The 23,745-nt window shown below is 40.4% G+C and overlaps 1 protein-coding gene across 6 annotated transcripts in view; it reads left to right on the top strand.

Annotated features, from left to right (window-relative positions):
- The window catches only part of usp54b (ubiquitin specific peptidase 54b), a 57,711-nt gene that overhangs the window by 9,476 nt on the left and 24,490 nt on the right, over nucleotides 1-23,745 (top strand). For 5 of the 6 annotated variants that reach the window (XR_015130756.1, XM_086304032.1, XM_086304034.1 and 2 more), the window contains exons 2-7: nucleotides 1,269-1,866; nucleotides 11,793-11,885; nucleotides 19,793-19,927; nucleotides 21,179-21,292; nucleotides 21,428-21,510; nucleotides 23,251-23,356. Coding sequence is in view for 5 of the 6 variants with exons in the window: in XM_086304032.1 (XP_086160158.1) it covers nucleotides 1,711-1,866; nucleotides 11,793-11,885; nucleotides 19,793-19,927; nucleotides 21,179-21,292; nucleotides 21,428-21,510; nucleotides 23,251-23,356 (687 nt within the window). In the remaining variant the exon portion in view is untranslated. Of the gene's footprint in view, nucleotides 1-1,268; nucleotides 1,867-2,956; nucleotides 3,082-11,792; nucleotides 11,886-19,792; nucleotides 19,928-21,178; nucleotides 21,293-21,427; nucleotides 21,511-23,250; nucleotides 23,357-23,745 lie in introns of those variants that run through there. The other variant, XM_086304036.1, reaches the window with a different exon arrangement.

The raw sequence follows: 23,745 nt of genomic DNA, 5'->3' as shown, positions 1-23,745 counted from the left end.
GAAGCTATAGGGGAAGGAAGGAAGGAAGGGAGGGAGGGTGGAGGGGGCACTGCGGATATGCTAGCTACTGCCCTGTGGTGTTATGCAACTTCATGTACACACACACCCACGCACACATATTGTAGAGTAACAAACACACAGATTGCCTTTTTTTTATCATCTCACACACGCATGTTTAGAAGCCGTGCATATTGATGCTTGAACCAGCATAAGCTCCAGATAATGTCCCTAAGTACTGATTATGAAATGACATAACAGATTTCTTCCTGTGTCCTACCACTGATGCACTGCTACCCTCCCTCATATTATTGTGTTCGTATGATGTTTACATGATGGCAAAGCAACAGCCTTTACCGCCTTTTTAAAATTTGCTGGTTTAAATGTATTTCATTATTTTATTTTGCCTTTTTTATGTGTTGATGCCATAAAAGAGGCCAAGACAGATTTCAGAAGTATACAGTGATCCGCCATTACATTGATACCACTGACATGTGAAGGGAATGACATTAATCATCTTGTTACCACGCAGAGTTCTGCTAGGAAACCTAGTCCTGGCAATCATGTGTATGATACTTTGACACAAACCACCCACTTAATCATAATTATAGACCAAGTTCACCCTCCAACATCATATGGCCTTGCAAAAATTGGTTGTAAATGTCTTGCAGAGTTCCCAACCTGCAACCCATGTGACCCAAAGGATCTACTTAACATGTGCAAGACAATAGGTGTGTTCAACCTGATATCGCGGCAAAACGTGGGACTATTCCCATGAGACTGGGTTGGTATGTTGTGACTATTGGGCCACATCTAGTCTCAAAGTCTGAGCCAAAGTGCCAAAGTATCCTGATTAGGACCAAATGTTGCTGCTATCTAGGTTAAAGTTGCAGTTTTGCTTTGAGTGATCGAATGTGGTGATTACTTGTTCATGTTGTTTCCATGCTAGCGTGTTGTAATAAGTATAAAGGCAATAGAGGGAATAGTTATCAGTGATATTCTTGTATCTGCCAAACAAACTCTCAGGAGGGGTAGACCAGTCTCACTTTCATTTATCTGGTTAACACCCTGGAACAGCGTTTATTGTTTAAGTCTTTACAAGTCCTCGTCATTTTTTTTCAGCTGCATTGGTACTAAAGGAACATCACTCTGTCTATGGAGTCAACAGGATTTAGTACCACAGTTGTACCTGTTGGTAAACCTGCTAAAGGTTCTTGTTGCTCGTTGTTGTGTGTGCAGAGTCCTAACAGGTTGGTCTTTGTGTCTTGCAGGCAAAGTAAAAGAGGAGAAGAAAGCATCGACGGAGTCCCCACATGGGAGCAGCAGCGCTGTCTAATCCATGTGACAGAATCTGCCAAAGGACGCTTTGGAAACGTTCTCATGTCTTTAAACACAAACTGCTAAATCCGAGGAGCTAAAAACAGAAAAACAAAAAGCCAACCGCTGGCTCATGCAAGTGGACAGATTTTAAAGTAAAAACACGGCTGGAGAGGGGCAGGGTTGTATGGGTGCCAAATCCCCGTCTAAGACACACCGCGTCTCTTCAATCTACGGCCGCCACCTCCCTCCTCTTCCTCCGTCCATTTTGTCCTCCTCTGCTTTTCTCTCATTCTCCCTCGTTCTCTCTCATGGGAGTGACATAGAGGCCGTTGTTTGGTCTGCTGCCCCGCCCCTTCTCCGCCTTGTCGTGGAAACGGGGGCGTCCAGGTAGTGATGTCGTGGAAGAGGAACTACTTTGCGTCGGGCGGTGGAGCGGTAGGTGGGGTGCAGGGGCTGGTGACCCCGAGAACCATGACCTCTATCGCACCCAGCAAAGGCTTGAGCAACGAGCCGGGACAGAACAGCTGCTTCCTCAACAGCGCCCTGCAGGTCAGTCAGATAAACACATGCACAAGCATTTTCTGGGCAGAAAGTTTTAGGGGTTAAAATGTTTTTCATGGAGATTCTTACGACTAAAGCAGTATTCAATGGCACCTGATCTTAATCCACCTGCATGAGTAATTGTCACACTAGTTCAAGTGCTCTAAATTCGTAGGTTTTCTTAGAAGTTAAAAAAAATCTGACTTTATTTGATTATCTGTCACTTTAACTTGTCTGCTGTTCCATTTACCTTCCTCTAAAATATGTAGACTCTGTAAGAAAAGCTGCATTTTTATCTATAGTGATAAAGAATAATAAATTACACAGCTCCAAATACTTTCTGGCTGCTTAACAACTCACTCTTCTATGTAAGAAAAGCACAAAATACAGGTGATTATTTCTCCAAATCTGTGTTTCTCTGAAAGCCTTTACAGTGAAAATGTTTCAGTTTAAGTTTGTGTACTATTGGCAAAAAATAGCAACTACTTTCTTATATAAAAACTCATTTTTCAACATCTGTGTCTATATTTTCACATTTAGGACATAATGCACAATGCTAACACACACTTTCATGAAGCCTGCAGTAAATTACTCTTAAAGCGCGACGGGGATGAGATTAGTGCCATATTAACGAGGGTTTGCGTGTTTCGGTTGGTTTTGGCATGGCTGACCGTCTGGCTTCAGTGTGGACATCCAGTCTGAGTATGTGGATGCTTATGCTGTGCTGCTGCATCTCCTCACACACACATACACACACACACACACACACACACACACACACACACACACACACACACACACACACACATAAAGATTGCTTCCCTCCTCCCAAGACTTCCAGCTGGCACAAACATACCTGCCCTCACATGAACACACACACACACACACACACACACACACACACACACACACACACACACACACACACACACACACACACACACACACACACACAGTAAATACCTCTTGAGTACTGGCTTGAAAGAGAGCGACAGAGAGAGAGAGAGAGTAAGAAAAGAGAGAAGTTAGCTGAAGAGGGAGGGGGGTGGCGGGGCAGAAGCTTAGGGAGAGTCGGAGAGAGCAGAGGGATAGATGTGAAGAGGAAAAGTTGCTGAAGGAGGAGTAGAGAAGAAAGGGATGAGGAGTATGCAGTATGAAAAAACCAAGGAGAAGACCGAAGGGGATGCCGCTCAGAGGTATAAAGGAATTAAAGAGTCCAATAAGGTAAGAAGAAAGAACAGAATGTTTGTGAAGAGCAAAGAAGGAGTGGGGGGAGAGGGAGAGAGATGAAAAGACAAAGTGAAGGACATATAGTTTGTTTTTTTTTGCGAAATAAAGAAAATGCCTCAACAGAGGCATGCAGTGCAGCTTCAGCACCAAAGGAAGTGGGCCACTTCAAGGACACACACACATGTGCACACACATGCACACACAGAATGGGGAGAGGATGTTTTTAGCAGGACACAGATGAGTGAGGATAAACTGAGGCAGTGTTAAAGAACTGAGCTGCAGTTGGCAGTACTTTACTGTGTGTGTCTGTGTGTGTGTGTGGGGGGGGGTGCTCATGTGGGCGTTTTTGCTTGTATTAACTGTCTGTTGGCAGGTGAGATTAACAATTAGACATCAGATTTCAGCTTTACAACTTGCTTCATCAGCAGTTATCCTGCAACCAAACATTATTGTTGCAGAAATTATTTTAGTTTTTTTTAATGTAAAAATGTACAAATGCCACGTCTCTAATAGGGAAACATTTTATTTTTACAGAGCCCTACATTTTCTGCCTGAAATCCAAAAATATTCTTTTTTTTTTACACTGAAACAAACCATTATCACATATTATTTATTCATTTATGTTCATTTATTTCATGAATATTTATAAATCACGTTTTTAAGATCTTGTTAACATTAAAAAAAAAAAAATGTCAACCAGTCCATTCAGCAGCTAGCTGTAAAAAAAAGCTTTGCTCTTTGTTCTGTATAGTGTCTTACTGCTATTGTGCATCGATACTAAGTGAGATACTCTCTCTCCTGCTCCTCAAGGCCCCTTGGGCAAAGAAGTTAACCTCCTGCTGCTGCTGCTGCAGTGGAGCTGCTGTGTGACAGCAGCTGCATCAGTGTTTTTTTTTTCTGTATCAATTTATGTAGTATAATGAGCGAGGTGCTCCGAGGTAAAGCGCATGTTCAGCAACTTTTCATTGTGTAAACACAGGTAAAAAAATATCATAGCTAAAGGATGTATGGATAATGCTGGCTTTGATAAAAAAGAAACATGGGTTCACTCATCAGGCATCAGCGTGCACATGTGCGTGTGCTTGTGTGTGTGTGATGCAGTGGTAGGGAAGAGCAAAATTAAGATTGTAGATGTGCAGCGTTTTCTACATGACTCTTATCAAAAACAAAACATGTCTGTATGGATTGCAAAGTTATATTTTTTATCATACGCTTGCATTGGTTTTCCTGCAGTTATACAGCTGAAGTGAAAGTAAAGTAAGATTTTTCACACTGCACATTGCTGCAGGACCTGTACTGATGTCAGAGTTCAGCACTACCTGCTTGAATCAGAATCTGACCCTGAACAAGTAGAGACTGCTGTAGCACGCCACACTACTTAATAGTAAAGAAAAATATTTAGTGTGTGCAAACAGACGCAGTATGCTAAATATGCCATGGTGCAGGTCAGCATGCTTTACTGGTCACTCTGATCCTGTCGAGGTGGACGCTCAAGCTTCAGTGAAGAGGTGTTTCCGCTGCCTTTAGTCTGTCTGTCAGCAAGATTATTCTGAAAATTCCCAGCCTAATTCCTTGAAACTAGGTGGAAGTGATCCTTCTAATTTTTCACGTATTCACCATCAGGGAACGCTAAGAATAAAGCCAGCCGAGTTGAGGTTGTGGCTTAGCAGAAATAATTCACACAGTTCTTGCTGACTCCTAAGATTTTTGCAGTTTCTGATTGCACTCAACTCTAACATTTTGACATTCTCTAGCTTCTGTTCAGTGGGCATACAGTCAAAGCTAACGCTAATGTTCAGCATTTGGACATTTTATTGCAGAGAAACTTCCATAAAAAATCAAAGTAATGCACTGATTCTTTAGTTCCTTGGTTGCTGTGAGTGCACGAAGACTCTTATGTTCATTCTGACTGCCAACAGCAGAACATTTGTAGCTGAGACGTTTTATAGTTACAGACTCTGGCAAGCAAATAAAGAGGCCGGAGTGCAAGGTAGCTGCTTATTCTTTGTTTGAGGCTGTGCCAAACTAGCCGCTACGTGAGCGTTATGGAAATGTGTTACATAGTGACACTGATAAGTCATAGAAGAAAAGCCTGGACTGCAAACAAGGGATTGGAGGTAGTTTAGCAGCAGTGTTTTCTTTGGGAGACAATGTCTCCTCTTTGTGTTGACTTGTAACTTTGAAGGAATTTGCTTTTTTTAAATATTCAAATAACAGGAGAAATTTAGCATGGTTGTTATTATTATGCCAGTAGCCCTATAAGGCAATATACAAAAAACACTCAAAAAGAAAACATTACTCAATTTCAAGGTCTAGCGGTGGGGACAAGTTTGAGGTTTGCACTTGTATGAATATGATCCTAGGAACCAGACAACAAAACAGGCTTTTGAAGCATTTCCGATATTTGTGATTTGATGCAAAAGGCAAACTCATCACTGATGCAGGGGGAATTAAAACGAAGGGCGTTTATTGAAAGTCATCATTTAATGAAAGAATTCAGAGCAGGTTTGAGTGTTGGAGCAGAGCTCAGTTGATGATTAAACTTGAGAAATAAAATCAGCATTGGGAAGGTAGAGCAAAAAATTGTAGTGTGGCTACAATTGTATGTAGCTTAAGAACTATTCAAAAGTTGTGAGCCATCCCTCAATTTGATATATTTCGAGCCTTTCCAGATGGTATTGCATGGTGGATGAAAATCTGACTGTACTTTTTCGTGTTCATAGTTCCATCAATTCTGACAAGATCCCCAACACCACTGGCTGAAATGCAGCCAAAACCATGACAGAGCCTCCACTATGCTTTACAGATTATTGTAGCAGCTCACTTTTGTACCTGTCCCCTGACCTCCTTTCGGGACCTCTTTTAGTAGTTTTACTGGACTTTTTTTCCTATCGCTCAAAGACATGAATTTCAGATACTGTTCACCTAAGGCAGACAGGTTTTTCATGCCTGCCACTTCTTTTGTCTTCCAATTGTCCAACTTCCTTAATTTTCTTTGAGGACACACAGCATGCCATGATATGCCAAGTTTTCAGCTGTTGGCTCTTTGGAAATCATTTTGTTTGCAAAGATACATTTTTACTTTATTTTGCTGTATTTTATAGACTCATCTAAAGAAATGGGAACAAATTATGTGTTTGTTCCTAAAAACACATTTCAAAATTGGTTTCCTGCTATGTTTTCTGTTATGTGTCGACTTTAAATGGTCTCATCCTTTAAGTATGTTTTTTTTAATGCTTGAATTATTTAAAGGTCAGTGTTAAGTGGTTAAACAAACCAAAAAATGAAAATGGTCAGGTACAAGGACTGAACTGAAAACGAGTGGAGTAGCAGCCGACGTCTAGAAGATAAACTTTGAAAAACCTCTGGAGAGCCCGGAGAACTACTCAAGACCTCTTTAAAATAGTAGGAAATTCTTGCTCCTTGGATTTAAAATATAAAGGAAAGAGGGGTGGCTTATGACTTTTCCATTATTGTATCACACCTTAGAAAAACATCATATAATTTTAATTTCATGGCAGTATCACCTAATTCAAATCCACAAAACTTTAATTGTGCGTGATATATAATGATAGCATCATGCTGCAAATCAACCGCCTTAGAGACTAAAGTCACTTAGATACTATAGCATGGACTAGAAATACTACAAGGGAGCCTGTTTTGCTCATTTTTAACTTCAAGAATAAAAATGTGAAGCTCGAAGTGAGCATAATCTTCTAAATCAGCAGTCCCCAACCCCCGGGCCTCGGACCGGTAGCGGTCCGTGAGTCGTTTGGTACCGGGCCGCGAGAGTTGAGGCTCAGGTGTGAAATGTGTGGTTTTCAGGGTTTTTAATCGGTTTTCAGCGTTATTTTGTTATCGTTTTTATCGTTAACTCGGTTTTCCTGGGTCTTTTCACGTGTGTTATGAATAAATCTTCTTTTTTTTCGGTACCGGTACTAGTTTTATTTTGTTGTATTTATCCGCGACACCTTAAAGGCCGGTCCGTGAAAATATTGTCGGGCATAAACCGGTCCGTGGCGCAAAAAAGGTTGGGGACTGCTGTTCTAAATGACAGATACACGAGTCAAAAGTACAGGATATTATGAACTCGCTTTTGCGATGACAACAGTATCATGTGTTAAACAAAAAGCACAGGAAATGAGATGGCATTACCAGATGTGGTAATAGGAGACTGGAACAGGAGGAGCTGGGGACATGGAGGGCAGAATTCAGCCAACAGAGTCCTAAGAGCACTTTGAGGCAGGTGGTGCTCCGGTTATCCGATTATGAAGGCCTCCTTATTGTCTTTATTGAAGACTACCGGCGGATGTTTGAATGTGATTGGTATTTAAGAGAGTCAGCTGATGCTGATCAGCTGACGTGCAGGAAATGCCTCAGTGTGACAGTGTTTCCAATTATTAATGACAGCAGCTGTGTGTATGTACATTTTGGAAGCCTTTAAAGTTACAGGAATTTATAATAAGACTGTTTATCAAGACTTCTAAGTCACAACCCAACGCCATTTATATGTGATGGTAACCTATTTATTTAGCTCTTTATAAGCAAATCAATTGACATTTGTAGGCTTCATTAAAAAGTGGTCACAGAGCTCCACCCACCTGCTGTTTGAACCTTTTGTTTGTAAGGGTCAGCCAATTAGACGCAAGTTAAAGCAAGTGTTCAGACTGATGATTAATAGCACCAAGGCTCAGTGAATTAGAGCTATTTTGAACAGTGAATCATGCAAAACTACTCAAGGTGAGTCCAAGAATGAAAATAAGGCGTTGGGTATTACCATAGTCAGTTCATTTTATGTTGTTCAGGCCATAATGACTCAAAGAAAGTACCAAAAAATGTAATCTATTTGGAGTTTCAACTCACTTTGACTTCTTAAAAAAGGTGAATCTGCATGTTTTTTAAGTAATACGGGAGTTTTGCCAGAGACAGACCACAACCCCCAAAAACTGCAAATCCCATAAAGATGCACACAACAAGATGAGGCAATGAGCCATGAGCTCACACACTGATTTTAACATGAGCATTTAAGCTGTATTATTCCTGTGAATCATGAATAAGTAGAATGATAAAGATTACATGAGTGTGTGGTACTGTATTTGCCAAAATAACACAGATATAGTGGAATGACACATTAAAGGAGAAAAATCCTGATCCCGTGACCTCTCCTGTCAGGGGTCCTGATGGCCCTGCGTACCCCTGCGGGCCATTCTGCTGGCATGTTTTGGGCCAAATCAATACGACATTGCTGATAGTGATCGCCTTTGTCTCTGATATATGGCAAGGCTCCCCAATCCATAGGGCACAAGGGTTCACTCTGTGATGTTAGACAGCGGTCTTCACCACCATCATCAAAGCAGCAAAATCTTATAGATGAATAAAGTTTCCTTCCTGCAGTAGACATTCCTTTGATTTGCCACCTGTCTGTATCTACATTTAGCCGCAGCCAATATTGTTGCAGTCTTTCATGTAATCTGTGTAATCTTGCGTTTCTTGACTTTAGCCGAGGCAGCACAAGTAGCCTTACTAAAACTGCACCAGGTCTGAGCAGAAGTGCTGTCTCAGGGAACCATAAATCTCACAAATATGCAGTGAACACATGAGCGTACTTTGTGCAAACTTTTTCCAAGGCATCATAAATCTGGCACTCGTGCATCAGGTATCATCCTGTCACTTATCACACCAAGTAAAGCATTAGCTGATGAGGTCATCGTTTTTGTCATGCATAGAACTGGTGTTTTTTTTCCCCCCCTAAGATGTTCCTGCAGTCTCACCATTGTTTGCGAGAGAAAGACAAAGAAATGAAAAAGGGGGAAAAAACGAAGAGGAAGGAAAAACAAATGATACAAATGATAGCAGGGGCGAGAAAGACAGGGGGAGGAACAAAGCGAGGGATGTGCTTAGAGGAGGAGAAAAATGAGATGGATAGATACATGCTGATGAAGAGAGATGGGCATGGAGAGATTGTGCCCTCCTTGTGGCTGCTGCAGTGCTGTGCAGGGAGCCGATTCATCACGACCAAATAAACTACAGAAAGAGGAGGAGAAACAGTGAGGAGGGGAAGATAGAAGGGATACACTGGCGTCAGCATGCAGTCTGTTATCAGCTGTCTTTTCTTTCTTCCACTTATCACTCTCTTTATAAGACACACATTCCAGTGTAATGCTCAGGTTTCTTTTGCAATCATACTGTAAGTGCGTGCAGTCTTGTGCATTTGTTCTGCAGATCTCTGTAGAGGCCTAAGGGACACTGCTATGTTAATATTATCTTTTAACATCATGCTGAATTAATGCACTCAAAGCTCTTTCTTCCAGTTATGCATTGAAGAGAGGGAGAACGGCAACAGCTGGTTTACCTTCCCTTTCTGCAAGTTTTTTTTGTTTTCTCTTTAGTTTCTTTGAGTTTTTTTGCTGGTAGTTTTCCATCGCCATGTCTGCTGACTGTCTTTTATTGCTGAAAATATACAAAGCAGAAAGCACACTCAGTGGAAGCTGATGGAAAAAAACAATTAGCTGAAAATGGCTGAAAGCCATCACGCGCTGCAGACTTGGGTGTTGATTCTCTGCAATCATTTCACATTACTGAAAGTCATTTGATTCAGTTATTTTCAAAGCTACAGTGTGAGTAACCTCTATAAACAGATTTTGCAAATCTGTACGCAGAACTGTTCGGAAAGGACAAGGGAAGAGGTTTACTACCAGAGGTTTCTTGAGGATGGCAGGCTTTGGTTGGATGCAGGTAAACAGATCAGGTTGATGGCAAAAGAGGAAGTCCACTTGCTGAGTGCAATCTGATGTCTGCTTAGCTTTTCAATATGTCATCAGTCTCATTTTCTCTTAAATCAAAGTTAAAATATCACACTAAGCCATGAATTACTGCACTTAACTATAGTTCACGTGGGGTTGAAGCATCCTTTCTCACATATATAAATGATGTATGTACTGCAGGTTTCCACGTTAATACCTGAAAAACATGTTGAAAGAAGTAAAAGAGGATTCCCTGCTGCATCTTTAACTGTCTGTTTGAGCCCATGCATCAAAAGCATTAGTGAGCAGCCTCATCTCTTCAAACACAGAACAAAGCGCTCGTTTTGCCACACTGCTGGGTGCAGATTAAACTCACGGATCTCATTTGTTTTAGATTTTAGTCAAACTTTTTAACTCCAGAAAAACAGAGCACCTGGCCTGCGCTTTTCTTTTCAGCGGTGCTGTCAGTCGCTATTTTTGGCTGCTGTGTACCTGCAAAACCAACATACCAGAAAACATGCTGTGTTACTATGCCAACCTGCAGCCACGAGCTGTCACGCCACCAAACTTAGCCTTACTGCATATTCAAAAATGGTAATTCCACTGATTATGGCGACTGACGCAATTGCAGTTTCTAAGCAGCGAAACCATCAGAAATAAAGAGAACAAATCTTGTGAAAACAGGTCGCTCCAAATCGAGATTTAATTCATATTAATCACGCAATAATTTGGCTGTCCTGGTTTTTAATTTAGTATTTGTTCAAGTTTGGCCTTGTTTTGGTTTAACTGATATTCTTTCTTGTGTTTTTATAGAGTTCATGTTTTCCCAGTGTGTTCTTTCTTTTCTTGTTCCCACTTCCTGTTTTACTCTGGTAATGACTGTGTGTGTTTTTAGCTGCTTTACTTCCTGTTTGCCCTCCTTTGTGATTGCATACCCCACCCTCATTACTTTCACCTGTGTCAGTTGTTTTCAACTTTCTTTATCTTTAATCGACTGCATGTGTGTATAAACTTGTGTTTTCCTCACTGTCTGTTCATCTTTTTCCTCTTTTGTTCCATTTTTAATCCCCTGTTTTTATTTTCTAGTCTTTTGCACTTCCTGTATCTCCTTTTTTCATAACAGCCATTAAGGGCTTGCTTTTTGTTATTCAACCTGCCTCTGTGTCCTGCGTTTGCGTCCTTTCTCCCAGAAGTCCTGACAGAAGGTTTTAAATCAGTACAGACAAAGTGCGCACACAAGCAGGCATTTTGCTTTTAGGTGCAGGTAGTATATGATGGCACAAAAGAGAAAAAGTCTCTATTGGATCTTTTTCAAGGACATAGATCAAAGTGTTGCTTTTCCAAGCATGCTTTAAGAACTAAATAATGAAAGTTCAGCTTTTAAGAATTTTTCCAACATACTGAAGCTTTTAAATCAGTAACCAAAAGAAGGGTGTATTCAAACTTTTACTTATTGCTCAATTAACATCTGATTTATGGGTTTTACTTGCGTAACATGGATCTTTGGGCTGTGTGGGTAGTGGAGCAGAATGATTTAATTTTAGATGACATGAATCAAATGCAGTTTCCTGCTATTTCTGATCACTCAATAATCAAAAGTGCATTTTATTTTTTAGTAAATGAAGAGCAAATTAACTAAATGTTTTGCTTTGGCTCTTTGGGAGACTCCAAAATTGCCTTTTTTCAAGAACAACCCTTTGATTAAAAGTCATGTGAAGCACATGAGTTGCAAACAAATAAGAAAACAGATATGTTAAAAATCTAGCTCTCGGTGATGCAGAGCAGGATCAAACCCGCAGAAATAAATAAAAACAAGAAATTTAAACATGCTGAAGCTCAAAGAAGGAACAAGAGGGAACTGAAATCTAAGGAATAAACAATAAAATTAAGACAAAAAGGGACAAAGGACTTGGTTCCAGTTTGAACACTGGATAAATAATAAATTCATTAACTGTCTTTCAGGTTCTTTGGCATCTTGACATCTTCCGCAGAAGCTTTCGACAGCTGACCACTCATAAGTGCATGGAGGACTCGTGCATCTTCTGTGCTTTGAAGGTAAAACATCCCCTCCTTTTGTCCTCTAATGGCTTGTAGTGGTTTTACTGTAAACCTAAAGCAGTGCCCATTACTCTGCTGTATTTCATTGTGGCAGTTTTCCTGGTTGACAGTTTCTGTTGGTCCATTATGGTCCACAATTCACTTATACTTCAGTTTAATGGTTTAACATGCAAACAGTTTATTATTCCATTACATTTATCTGCCAACCAGTGTAGGGCGACAAAACTATGTTATTGTGTTTTCTTTTCATTGGGTCCTTTTGTTATCACGAAAAGACTAATTACAGTAAATGACAGATAAACAGAGGGAGATATGATGCAAATGAAATAAGACAAACTAATAAACAGCAAACAGAAGATTATTAGAAACAATTAGAGCTGCACACACAGGAATGTTTATTTTTACATGTCCTTATATTCATTTATTCATGCTATATAACAACCAAAACCATTTTGGGTTTTTTTAAGCTAATTAAAGACTAAATTCTTTTATGGATTTACGCAGTGGTCGGGGAAACCTATCTCTTTCAACTCAGCAGGAGGGATTCTTGCAACTGGTTATGTAACACTCTAATACTTTTGATTATTTGCTTTAAAAGAGGGAAAAAAGCACACCAGATGAACAAAAGTTTTAAACACAACCATTTTCAAAGGAGGTTTGGTCTTGGACATTAGCCTCATTGTTACTAAAGGTTGTACCTCAAGGCATGCCATTACAACCAGCATGGTGCTGTCGCCCAGACTTGATGTTCACATTTCTACCAAGAAGCTGAATCCACTGCTGAAGAGAATTCAGCAACGGTTTGCAGATGCAGTTGCAGATTCTTTTAGCCATGATTTTCTTGCCATGAAAATAAGTCCAATTTCTTTGCTACCCTGTTCTCAAAAAGGCTCCAGGACTTGTGCAAAAGAGGTATCTGAAGCAGCAGGAGTAAGAAGCAGCTCAGGTGTTCATGTATAAAATGAGTATCACAGATTTGTATTTTCATGTCAGATCACTTTAACCCCTTAATGCCTAGTGTATAATATTTGATACATACAGTTTTTGAGACAAAATAAATTGCACAGTACATTTTAAGCAATTTAAAAAAAGGCAGATGTAGGAAATACGATACAAATTAAAAGTCATATATGGAATTATACATATAATTTGTTTTTTAAACAAATTAGTCGGATACTTTAATAAACTGTCCATTATAATAAAACATTTGATTTTTTTGGCAATTTCATAGTTTAATGGTTCACGCTTTAAAGGGTTCAACACTTACTCTAGTCTATCTCAAGCCAAAGACATGCAATGTATAAGCAGTGCTGCTACATTATATATTTTTTTTTCTTGCCTGTATTTGTATGATTTCTTTCCACTTAGTGACCTTTATTCTTTTTTTCTTCTTCAAAAACTATTAAAAACAGCTTGTGAAGATGAGGTTTTAACTTGACAACAAACCTACTAATCTACACAATTTACCTGTTTTGTTATTGGCTGCATTTAAAATAGGCTTTTGCTCATATGCAGTATTTTGTCTTTCTGCACATAGTGTAAAAATACAACATGTGGTTCTGTGAAGAGCAGATTTTATTAAGTGTTTAGAAGCAGCACATTTATAGACTTGTGTACTGGTTAAATTAATTTATCATATTTATATGTATGAATATTTATTATATTTCATCATTTCAGCAGTGGCAAAGTAACCAAACAGAAACAGGAGATCGGTGAAATCGTGAGACCCTCGTAGTAAACGAGTCTTATGCAGCACTGTTTCCGCCATTTGTTGCATCAGTGATGACAAATATGTGTCTGAGTGAAGAGAAGTGCTGTGTGTAATGTGGTGTGGTGTGATTCAGTGTGTGTGTGTGTGTGTAGCGGTGTCGATGTGTGTGTTCCACACGCTGCTCTGTCTCCAGTGCTTCTCTGTAATTAATTGGCTGACTGAAAGCGCTGAGCTAGCAGAGCCCACGCTGGGATACTACACACACACGAAGGTCCTACTTGTATGCCGAACAGGCTATGCTGCTACACACGTACGTCTTAAGATGCTCACAAATCTTTCTAACACACACACCTACACACACCTACACACACCCTCAAGCTTTTTGGGGTGCGGTGCAACAGCTGTAGAAATCAAAGGTATTGTCACCATGCTAAGCGTTTACATTTTCCTGTCAGTTTCCATTAACCGTCCCACCAAAGAACAGATGTAACATTGTTCTTACACTGTGGCTGTAGTCCCTACAGCAGTGGAGATAAAAGTCTCTGAGCAACTAGCCAAAACACACGCCAGATTAACGTTAATGGTTGCTTAAATTTTCACGCATCACATTTAAAGAGCCAAAGACATAAATGCAGATTGTGGATCCTTTTATTTTGGAGGGGGATCTCTGCAGCAGATGAAGGCGCCTGCCTTCGTAGTAAACATAAGTTCAGAGGCTGCCTGTGGCTATCCCCTTAGAAATCACTGCAACATTTTATCTCTCTCAACAACAACACAAACACATGCGCACACTTGGATGCAGACATACCCGAACGCAACACACACACACACACAAACACACAAACACACACACATGCTGCAATGAGCAAGAAGACAGAGGAAGAAAAAAGAAGGTGAAGAGGAGAAAAACGAGCAAAAGGGAAGCAGAAAGATGAATGAATGTGGGAGTTTGCGTCGATTGCTCCTGCCCTCACACTCGGACTGAGTTCACACACACACACAAACATACATACACGCGCACACACCTTCCTTTCTTACTCACTCTGCCTCATCCCTCCCCCTTCTCCTCCCCCTCCCTCCTTCTCTCCTCCCTCCCTCTCTTTGTAGGGTATATTCCCCCTCCATTCTCCTTGGTGCATTGCTGCAGTCAGCACACACACTCACACCCTATTGCTCTCACTTTTCCGTTTTCCTCTTCTCTCTTTCTCTATTTCCCTTTCTTATTCTCGCTCGCTCTCTCCCTCACTGCGTTACCTTTCCCACTGCCAACCCTCGGCTCGCACACACACAGACCGAAGCCTATTGTTGCCTATTATTTTATAACATGCCCGGCCCACCTGATCACAGCCATCTTGCTAGATCGTGCGTCCACAATTTCAAAAATAACACCTGAAATGAAGAAATCATTAACTTAATAGCACCAGACTAAATCACACTTCACAGCTTCATTAAATGCTTATTTGGCTTAATTAGATCCTAATTTAGGCTAAACCTAAGATTAGTGCTGCAATCAGGCTTGAAAATCCAGTTTAAACTCACATTAATTTTGTTGTGAACTTAATGTTTGAAGTCGGTTGCTCCGTGATTAGGCGTAGGAAGATTAGGTTTGGTGGAAGTGAACTCTCAGCTGTCTGTCAAACAGACTTATTTGCTTTGGCAAATACATTTTGAAGGAACCCGGAGGGTTATTGCAGGGTTCAATGAATCTGACTTTTAATTTGATACGACATTAATAATAATAAGTGAAAGCCAGTTTGAGAAATCAAGTCTGTATTATTTATATTTATTTCATTTAGGATTTTTACCACTTCCCCACATTTCATAAAAATAACCTCTAAAGATATAATTAATTTAGGTAAATGGCTTGATGCAAATTAATATATTAATTACTAAAAAAAAAAGTTGCCTGATAAGTTAACTTGTGTTTTCAGAAGCAACTTTTCCCTTTTCTACTGTTTGCTGTTCTTGCTGACTGAAGCTTCAGAAAATTATTGAGCAGCCTCCAGCAAACGCAATTTAATCAAATGAGTGTACGTTTTCCGTCACAGTCTGTACTGAAATGCAACATTTTTCTGTCTTCGATAGATTTACACTTGATGGATAAAATTTCCCTCTGTTCTTTCTGCTGAATCGCCCTTTTGTAATTCAGTCAGGACCACTATAGTCAAAAGACAATTTGTGGTTATAGTTTGGTTTTTGTAGAACAGCACTCAGCACAGAATAGAGCAGACATCAAAGGGTGGCATGAAAGGCAGATTTGAGGTTGAGGTGGGTTGCAAAGTAGCTTGAAGAGAGCAGCAACTGTGGGAAGGCTAGTGCAGCTTAAGAATAGCCCTACAGTATTGTGCAAAAGGCTCAAGCCACCCCTAATTTTTTTCTTTATATAGGAAATAGGTCCAACATGTGCAAACATGGCAATACAGCATATAAGGCAAAAACAATTTTTACAGTTCTAATGAGCTTAAAGGTGAATATTGGGTTTGAGTGCCTTTATTCTGCAACTCAGCGTTAGCTCTCTCAGGCAAACTTTCTTTGAGTAGTCTTCAGGAAGTGTTTTCCAGGCTCCTTTGAAGGACATTCAAAGCTCTTCTTTGGACGTTCTTTGGATGTTGGCTGCCTTTTGTTCTGTTCTCTATAACGCTTCCATAATGTTGAGGTCTGTGCTCTGACTGATAGTGTTTCATTGCGTGTTTTTCTACCCAGGTATGCTTTCAAACACATTTTCACTCGGTGTGTTTGAGATGACTGTCATGCTGGAAAATGTTGCCAATCAATCAGAGGCTGGGTCCAAATCTGATGGTATTTTTCTGGATTCCATGCATTTTTACAAGATCCCCAAAACCACTGGTTAAAATGGAGACAGAGTCTCCACAGAAGCATGTAGACACTCACTATTGTACTTCTTTCCTTATCTACTCTGTACATATTGAAGCAAAAATTTCAAAATTGGATTCATCACTCTGTAAGACTTGTTGCCACAGATTTTCAGTCCATTCCTTGAGTAATTTAGCATAACTCGCTCTTTTATACCCGTTTCCCTAGTTGATGAATGGCTTGAGGATCAGCTGAAGGGCATCTCTCCAGGTTTTTCTGGAGTTTTTTCTTAAGGACTGCAGCAGACAGTTTTTTATGTCTGCCACTTCTTTATTTGTCCCCTAATTGTCCAGTTTCCTCAGTTAAAAAAAAAAAAAAGACACAGTCAAGACTTTTGCCCAGTGCTATATGTGATATTTGCCAAGTTGAAGTGCAGAATGGCATTGCAACACAATGTGCAATACTCCATGCAATACAGTGTTACCATATAATTAATATTACCACAAGTACTCTATTGCTTCCCCTCAAGGATCAATCAGAAAATCTTACCACTTTTTAAAATATAGTTTTAATGCCTGTTTTAATATTAAAAAATTATCTTTTATTATGTTTTGCCTGTAAAATGTCAGAAAAGTCACAATTTTATGAAGGTGTCTTTACAAGTTCAACAGAATCTTCATCTACAGTATGAGTATCAAACACTTAAAGAACTGTTAGGCTGAAATGGATGCAAGAGTTTTGAAACACAACAGCTTCTGTTTTCTGTTTTGCATGTAGGTAAAAGTAAAGTTCAATCTGAAACTAACCTGAGGAGGTTCGCTGGCGTCCATGTGGATTTTAAGAAGCTAAGGAATTAACTGATTAACTTTTTTAGCTTGCCTAGCTCTAATCCAGAGCTTCCCAAAGCTCTAATCTATTTAAAGTTATACCCACTCAGAATACTTTAAGTGTCAAATGTGTTTTAGCCCTGCAACAGACTGGCGACCTGTTCAAGCTGGAGCCTGCCTGTCAGCTTGGTTAGGCTCCAGCACACCCTGGACCCTGAACTAGATAAGCATTTGTTGAATGCGAATAAAAAACCTTTACCATAGTGCAATTTATCACATGTAGCAATTCCAGTATTTATCTGCACTGATTCAGTAACATGAGGATAGATGGAAAAACATTCACAAAATAGGAATACTTGCTGGTGTTTAAGATAAATTAACTGTGTTCATGATCTTATATTTCTGTATACCAAACAAAAATGGAACCAACGTGGACATAATCATGACACGTGGATGCTGATGAACTGTGACTATGTTAGAATATTTTTATTTAAATTTTTTGTTTCTAAGTCCTCCAGACACAGAGCACCCGCTGCGTTTCAGCGCAGCCATCTAATCAGTGACTGAAATACCACTGGGACGGAAACCAGCAGAGCACCAACCACTGCTCCGACACGTCAGAGCGACTTATGTTTATTTCTGTTTTGGGCTGTTTTAGCGTTGGTCAAAAATAGTTGCTCGGTTTTGCTTTTTTTTTTTTTCTTTCCCCCTACTGAGAATTTTTACCATCAAAAAATTAGGTCATTTTTATCCGTTGGCAGTCTGGAGGAAGTCCATCCATGCTTTTATCTCTCCCTCTTTGGACACTGCAGCTCTCCTTCGTCCAGCTTCAGTCAAAAGTTGCTCTCGGTGCCTCTGCTTGAACTCAATACTGGGTGAAGTGCTTGTGTTAAGACCTACATCACTACGCTTAAGTTTCAGACTGCGTTTTCTTGTGCCACTACTTTTTCTGCAGCTACTGCCACTATTTACAACTGTCTCAGGCCCCTCCCTGCCTAGTTGTGCTGGAGGTTTCTTCCTGTTAAAAGGGACTTTTTCCTTCCCGCTTTCGCCAAAGTGCTTGCTCACAGAGGGTCATATGACTGTTAGGTTTTTCTCTGTTTTTTTGTGTTAATGTAGGGTCTTTACCTTACAACATAAAGCAACTTGAAGCAGCCGTTGTGATTTGGTGCCATATAAATTAAATTGAATGGAAATTGAATTGACAGTTGTTCATCTAATCCCTTAATTTAATCTAATTCAACCTTGACCCATTACCCAAGTAAGTGCAGCGCTATTATTTCTACACAAATATCTACAAAATTACTCAAATATATATATATTTTCTATCACATATTATATTACCAAATTATTAAAACAAATATTCTGTATGTGGAATTATTTCTGGATATATAGAGCTTTCAATTTTATTGGAGCGAACCTGTCAACCACTAAAATTTGGCTGAAATTTCACAATCCCATGTAGGATTTAAGGTATTTAAGTCAAACAGGCAATTTTACAAAAATGAGCTGACCAAATAAGGTAACAAGGTTTGTGCCATTAATCTAATTTTATTTTCAGATACGAGTTAGGCTTCCGAAAATTCCGAAATAACAAGACGATCAGTGTTACTGCTTTGTGCCGTTATTCTCTCGCCTTACTCTGTGTTATAAACACGGCTAATGACTTCCTAAAAGCCAAAATACAGCCCCCGCCAGGCTCCACATCTTCAGTTGCCGATTCTTTGGTTTTCAGATGAATTTTGTTGAATTTAATGCACAAATTTGATGCCAAAAACATCAATTATTAATTGTATTAAATAATCCTGTTAAAATTAATCTGATCAAAAAATACAGAATTATGATATTGTGGCAGGAATTATTTACCTGGAATATTTATAAAGAAATTAGAAACACTTTATCAGTTTTTCCCAGCAGTTAATTTTCCAAACGTATTTAAAAAGTTAGCTGCACAGTTAGAAGAAGAATAGTATAATGCCTAAATCAGGGGATCAGGACTCCAGTGGCTCACCATCTAAAGTCTGAGACGTTGCGTGATGATAAAGAGAGACACAATTTTAACACTTAACACTTGCTACACCTGCACGAGCATAAACATTGCCGTCTTCTTCCTCTTCAAAATGACAGATCCTCCCTTCCACTCTGATCGCTGCCCTCAAAACACACTTCGGTGGCCTAGCTTTTCCTCCGAGCCTCCCGCAACAGTTTGATTTGGTTTTACGGCTCCAAAGCACTCTCAGAGCTGTTTTTGTCAGAGAAAAGTGAACTACAAATGCCATTTATTATTGATACTGTCTGATATCGAGGCCAGCTGTGCCGTTTGTTTTAGTCCACTCGGACTTTGTTGTGCAGCACTTTTGTCCCTGACAAGATCACAACTAGCTTTGTTTGTGTGTTTCTTTGTTTTATGGGTCATTTGACAGAACATGGTTCCTCTTTACAGGGCAGCTGTGTTTAGAGGTTTTTGATCTGCTCTGTAAAAAAGTAAAGTAATGGATCTTTGAGGAAAAGAAAAGAAATTAACAGATTCGTGGATGTCTTTCTGTTTGCAGAGTATCTTTGCTCAGTTCCAGTTCAGCAGTGAGCGCGTCTTGCCTTCAGATGCACTGCGGAGCGCTCTGGCCAAGACTTTCCAGGACGAACAGCGCTTTCAGCTGGGCATCATGGACGATGCTGCTGAGTGCTTTGTGAGTCTGCGACAACATTTATCCGTACACACACACCTGCACACATAAATAAGAGGTGAGGGGATGCCTAAAGGCTGATCTGAGCGAGTGTTTGAGGAACTCCCACATCTTTACTGCAGTCGGAAGCCTTCAGGGGAGAGGAGATATCGAGCACAGCAGCCTCAAAGAAATATGCCTTTTGACAAGCGTGGAGTGTTCACTTTTTGTTTAGACTCTCTGTGTTTGTGACTCCACCGCCGGTGCCTGTTGGGTTGTTACACTGTTATGCTGTGAGGGATTCCTTGTCATCTCATCTGATGTATCTTCAAGCTTACGAAAAACATTGAACTTAATGGGAAAACACACCATCTCCCCTGAGTGCCTTTTCAGGAGCTCTGCAACCAAACTTAAACAGCTATCTTATTCTGTCGGCCAACAATCTGACCAAAAGATAAAATCATTACTCCTTTCTGATAGCTGAAGAAAACATAATCATTTAAAACATCCCCTGGCAGCGTTCAGTCGCTAGGGAAAAACATGCATTACCCACAGTAACTACAGTTGGTCTACTGTGGCAGTGTAACTTGAAGATGTGCAACACCGTCTGGAAACTGAGAATGTTCATCTTCAGTTTGAATGTGCTGCAGCCAACACGATTCAAGAGGCACAAATTTAATTTAATGTTCTCCCTTTCTGTTTTTTTCTGGTTTCACAGTTGGTAAGTAGTTCGCAGGTGTTTGCAGTCTTCAAACTGTGTGCTAGCAAACAAAATAATTACAAGGAGGTCTTGGTTCAGAATAGTACACCTAGGGACAGCCAGCAACCTCCAGCAATCACTCCCGATCGGGTTCATGAAACGGTACAGTACATGATTGATCTTTCCAAAATATTTGAGTTCTACGTGCAGCGGATGCTAAAATATTCTGGTGACACTCCACAGGTTCTGTTACTTCACTTCCTCGGCGCGTTCCTCTTTTCAAACCCTCTTGTTGCTTTCTTTTCGCCACTTTTGTGCCTCTCTCTTTCTTCGTGTGCGTTTTATGTGTGTGCCTGAGAGGCGGTGTCTGATCGATTGGTAGTAAATGTGTTCAGTCAGGGAATCCGTCGGCTTCTTATGAAATATAGATGCAGCTCCCACGGTCAGATTAACAAGAGCACCAACAGAGAGGAGCGATCAAACACGCGCTCGCGCACGCACCCACACTATAACCGACCATATTCCCGTACATACCACACACACATTAACTGATGTCTTTCCCACGTGTTTCTCAGGAGAACCTCCTGATGCGAATCCACTTCCATATCAGCGCAGAGAGTAGAGAGGACATCTGCACAGCAAAACACTGTATTCCACACCAGAAGTTTGCCATGACTCTGTTCGAACAGGTAAGGGGATGTTTGTCCCTTCTGCGCCCTCAAAGAGCTGCTACATCTTTCACTTTTTGAATGCATTAATTAAACCGTCCAAACAACATGAGCGCGACGTCTTGGTATGAACCTCAGAATGCTTTTCGTTTCCAGTGTGTGTGTAACAGCTGTGGAGCCACATCAGACCCCCTGCCCTTCATTCAGATGGTTCATTATATCTCCACTACATCCCTGTGGTAAGACAAGACGCACACCTACACACCTAAACACACACAGACACACCTACACACACTGCAGTAAATCTGGCAGCAAGCTGTGGCGGGGTGGCAGTAAAGGAAGGTACAGCGTGTTCCCTACTTCCCTGAACGGGTCCCTTACTGAACCGTGAGTGGCAATCACACATTACGTCCACACACGTGTATCTTCGTGCAAGGGCAGGTGAGGATGTGCAAAACGATTCCCCCATGTACAGGTAGATGATGTTGTGTTGACAAATACACATGCAGGATGTGTGCGTACTCAAAAAAACCCAGCACATGTGCCGAGTCAATGAAATAAGGTGCAGGGAAAGTAATCAATCAGGTGTTTGATTTAGCGGACCCAGGGGCCAACATAAATCTATAAGTGGAAGTGAGGGCCCCGGAAAGGCCAAACAAGACAGAAATAAGAGGACAGATCCTCCTATATCCCGTTTGGAAATGAAACACAGCCGAGGAAATAGAGGAATGAATGGCGGGGAGGGGGCAAAAGTACAAATAAACATGTCAAAGTAGTTGTGGGGCACAGAGGTACCACAGGTCTCTGTTTGTGCCTGTGAGCGCTGCCAAGCTATTTTTACCCTTAATGAAGCCTGTTGTTTACAGTCTAGATAACCAAATATGCAAAAGTCAGCATGAGTAAGATAGTCAGAGGGCACCAAAAAGAGAAAACAAATGTGTGGTTCAAGCACACGGTGCAAGAGTGTACCCAGCCAGTGTGTTGTTGTCGTTGTATTTTCTGCTTTCTTAGACTCCTCATCTGACTGTGTATCTGAAGAGGAGAGGTTGAGCAAGGGGTTGAAATCGAGTGAGAGAGTGTACAGAGAAGAGGTTGAGTTCATTTCAGGCTAATGGAAGAGGTGAGAGGAGGCGAGGAGAACGGCTAGGAGGAGGACAGGTTTTTAAAATTGTTATTCTTAAAGGAAAGAAATATGTCGCTAGAAAAAGCAAAAAGCAAACAAATAAAAACAAAAGCACAATGCCGAATAAATGCACGCATTATCCCATACTGGGTACCAAGCCTGAGACAGATTTGTAAAGTTTGTTTTGTATTCACAGAGAATTATAACATATATTTGAGCTTGTCCTTCAGAGGACAATTGTACTTAAAAGGGATAAACAGAGCTTAGTATTAGTAAGTGTCATTGTTTTATGCTTTAGTGAAGGAGATTGTCAGAGAAAAATGCATTTATGGTGGACAAGTAAAGCTTTCTGAGTGGATAATTGTAGAAGAACTTCTTCAACAGTAATGCTGATATATGGTTAATGCTCAATTACTACAGTGGGGTCAAAGATCAGCATCAGTCAGACAGGGTTTAGAAATGTTCTCAGACTTAAAAGGTTTTTTCACAGCTGACATGCATGTCTATATAATCTACATCTTTTTCTTATTTATTATTTTTTCATTTAAAGAATATAACGTTTGTGAAGTGAGAGAAATACTGGAGTAAATTTCATTTGGCTTCGTAGTATAGTGTGTTGCACATTTGCCTAATGAGTGCTTGTCTTGCTAAGTTACCCACTGTAGAGGGATTTTTCATTACCAGCATCAATATCTAAATGCAGAGGAACAAACAAACAAACTTATCAAGTTTTCCTTCTTTTGGGTCTAACTCTGGGATGCATTCACTCACCGGGTGTCTGATTTTATTTTATTTTGTGTGTGTGTGTGTGTGTGTGTGTGTGTGTGTGTGTGTGTGTGTGTATCCAATGCTGCAGTAACCAGGCAGTGAGGATGCTGGAGTGCAGAGAGAAACCCACGCCGGACATGTTTGGAGAACTGCTCCGCAACGCCAGCAACATGGGAGACCTACGCAACTGCCCCGTGAGAGCGTGCACACACAGGACACTTTTGCATGACGCACGTGCACTCCTTTCAACGTGCACAGAAAACGTGCATTTCATTTTGTGCCCTTCCACGCTCAACTTCTTCCCTTTTATCAAGAGAAGAATGTAATCAGGAAACTAAAGCAGGGTGAAAATCACATTCTGAAAATATAATTTGCACTTGTTTCATCATTTCTTTGTTATTTTTCCTCCTTCTCGCTACGGCGGGTCTCTGTTACATAATCAGCGGCTCATTTGCATTTTCTTCCCGTTTTTCATCTCTCTTTCTATTACGGGAAGCATTTTCCAAGTTGTCCTCGTCGACCTCCCATACAGTAAATGATGGCAATCATCAGTTTCTTCTTGTGGGAGAAAACTGTGTTTGGT

Source organism: Aulonocara sp. 'chitande type north' Nkhata Bay, linkage group LG8, assembly GCF_057382095.1.
Source record: "Aulonocara sp. 'chitande type north' Nkhata Bay isolate Kocher_YH1m ecotype deep benthic linkage group LG8, A_spYH_male_GT1.1, whole genome shotgun sequence".
Lineage (NCBI taxonomy): Eukaryota > Metazoa > Chordata > Actinopteri > Cichliformes > Cichlidae > Aulonocara > Aulonocara sp. 'chitande type north' Nkhata Bay.
This window is presented reverse-complemented; position numbering and strand designations above follow the sequence as displayed.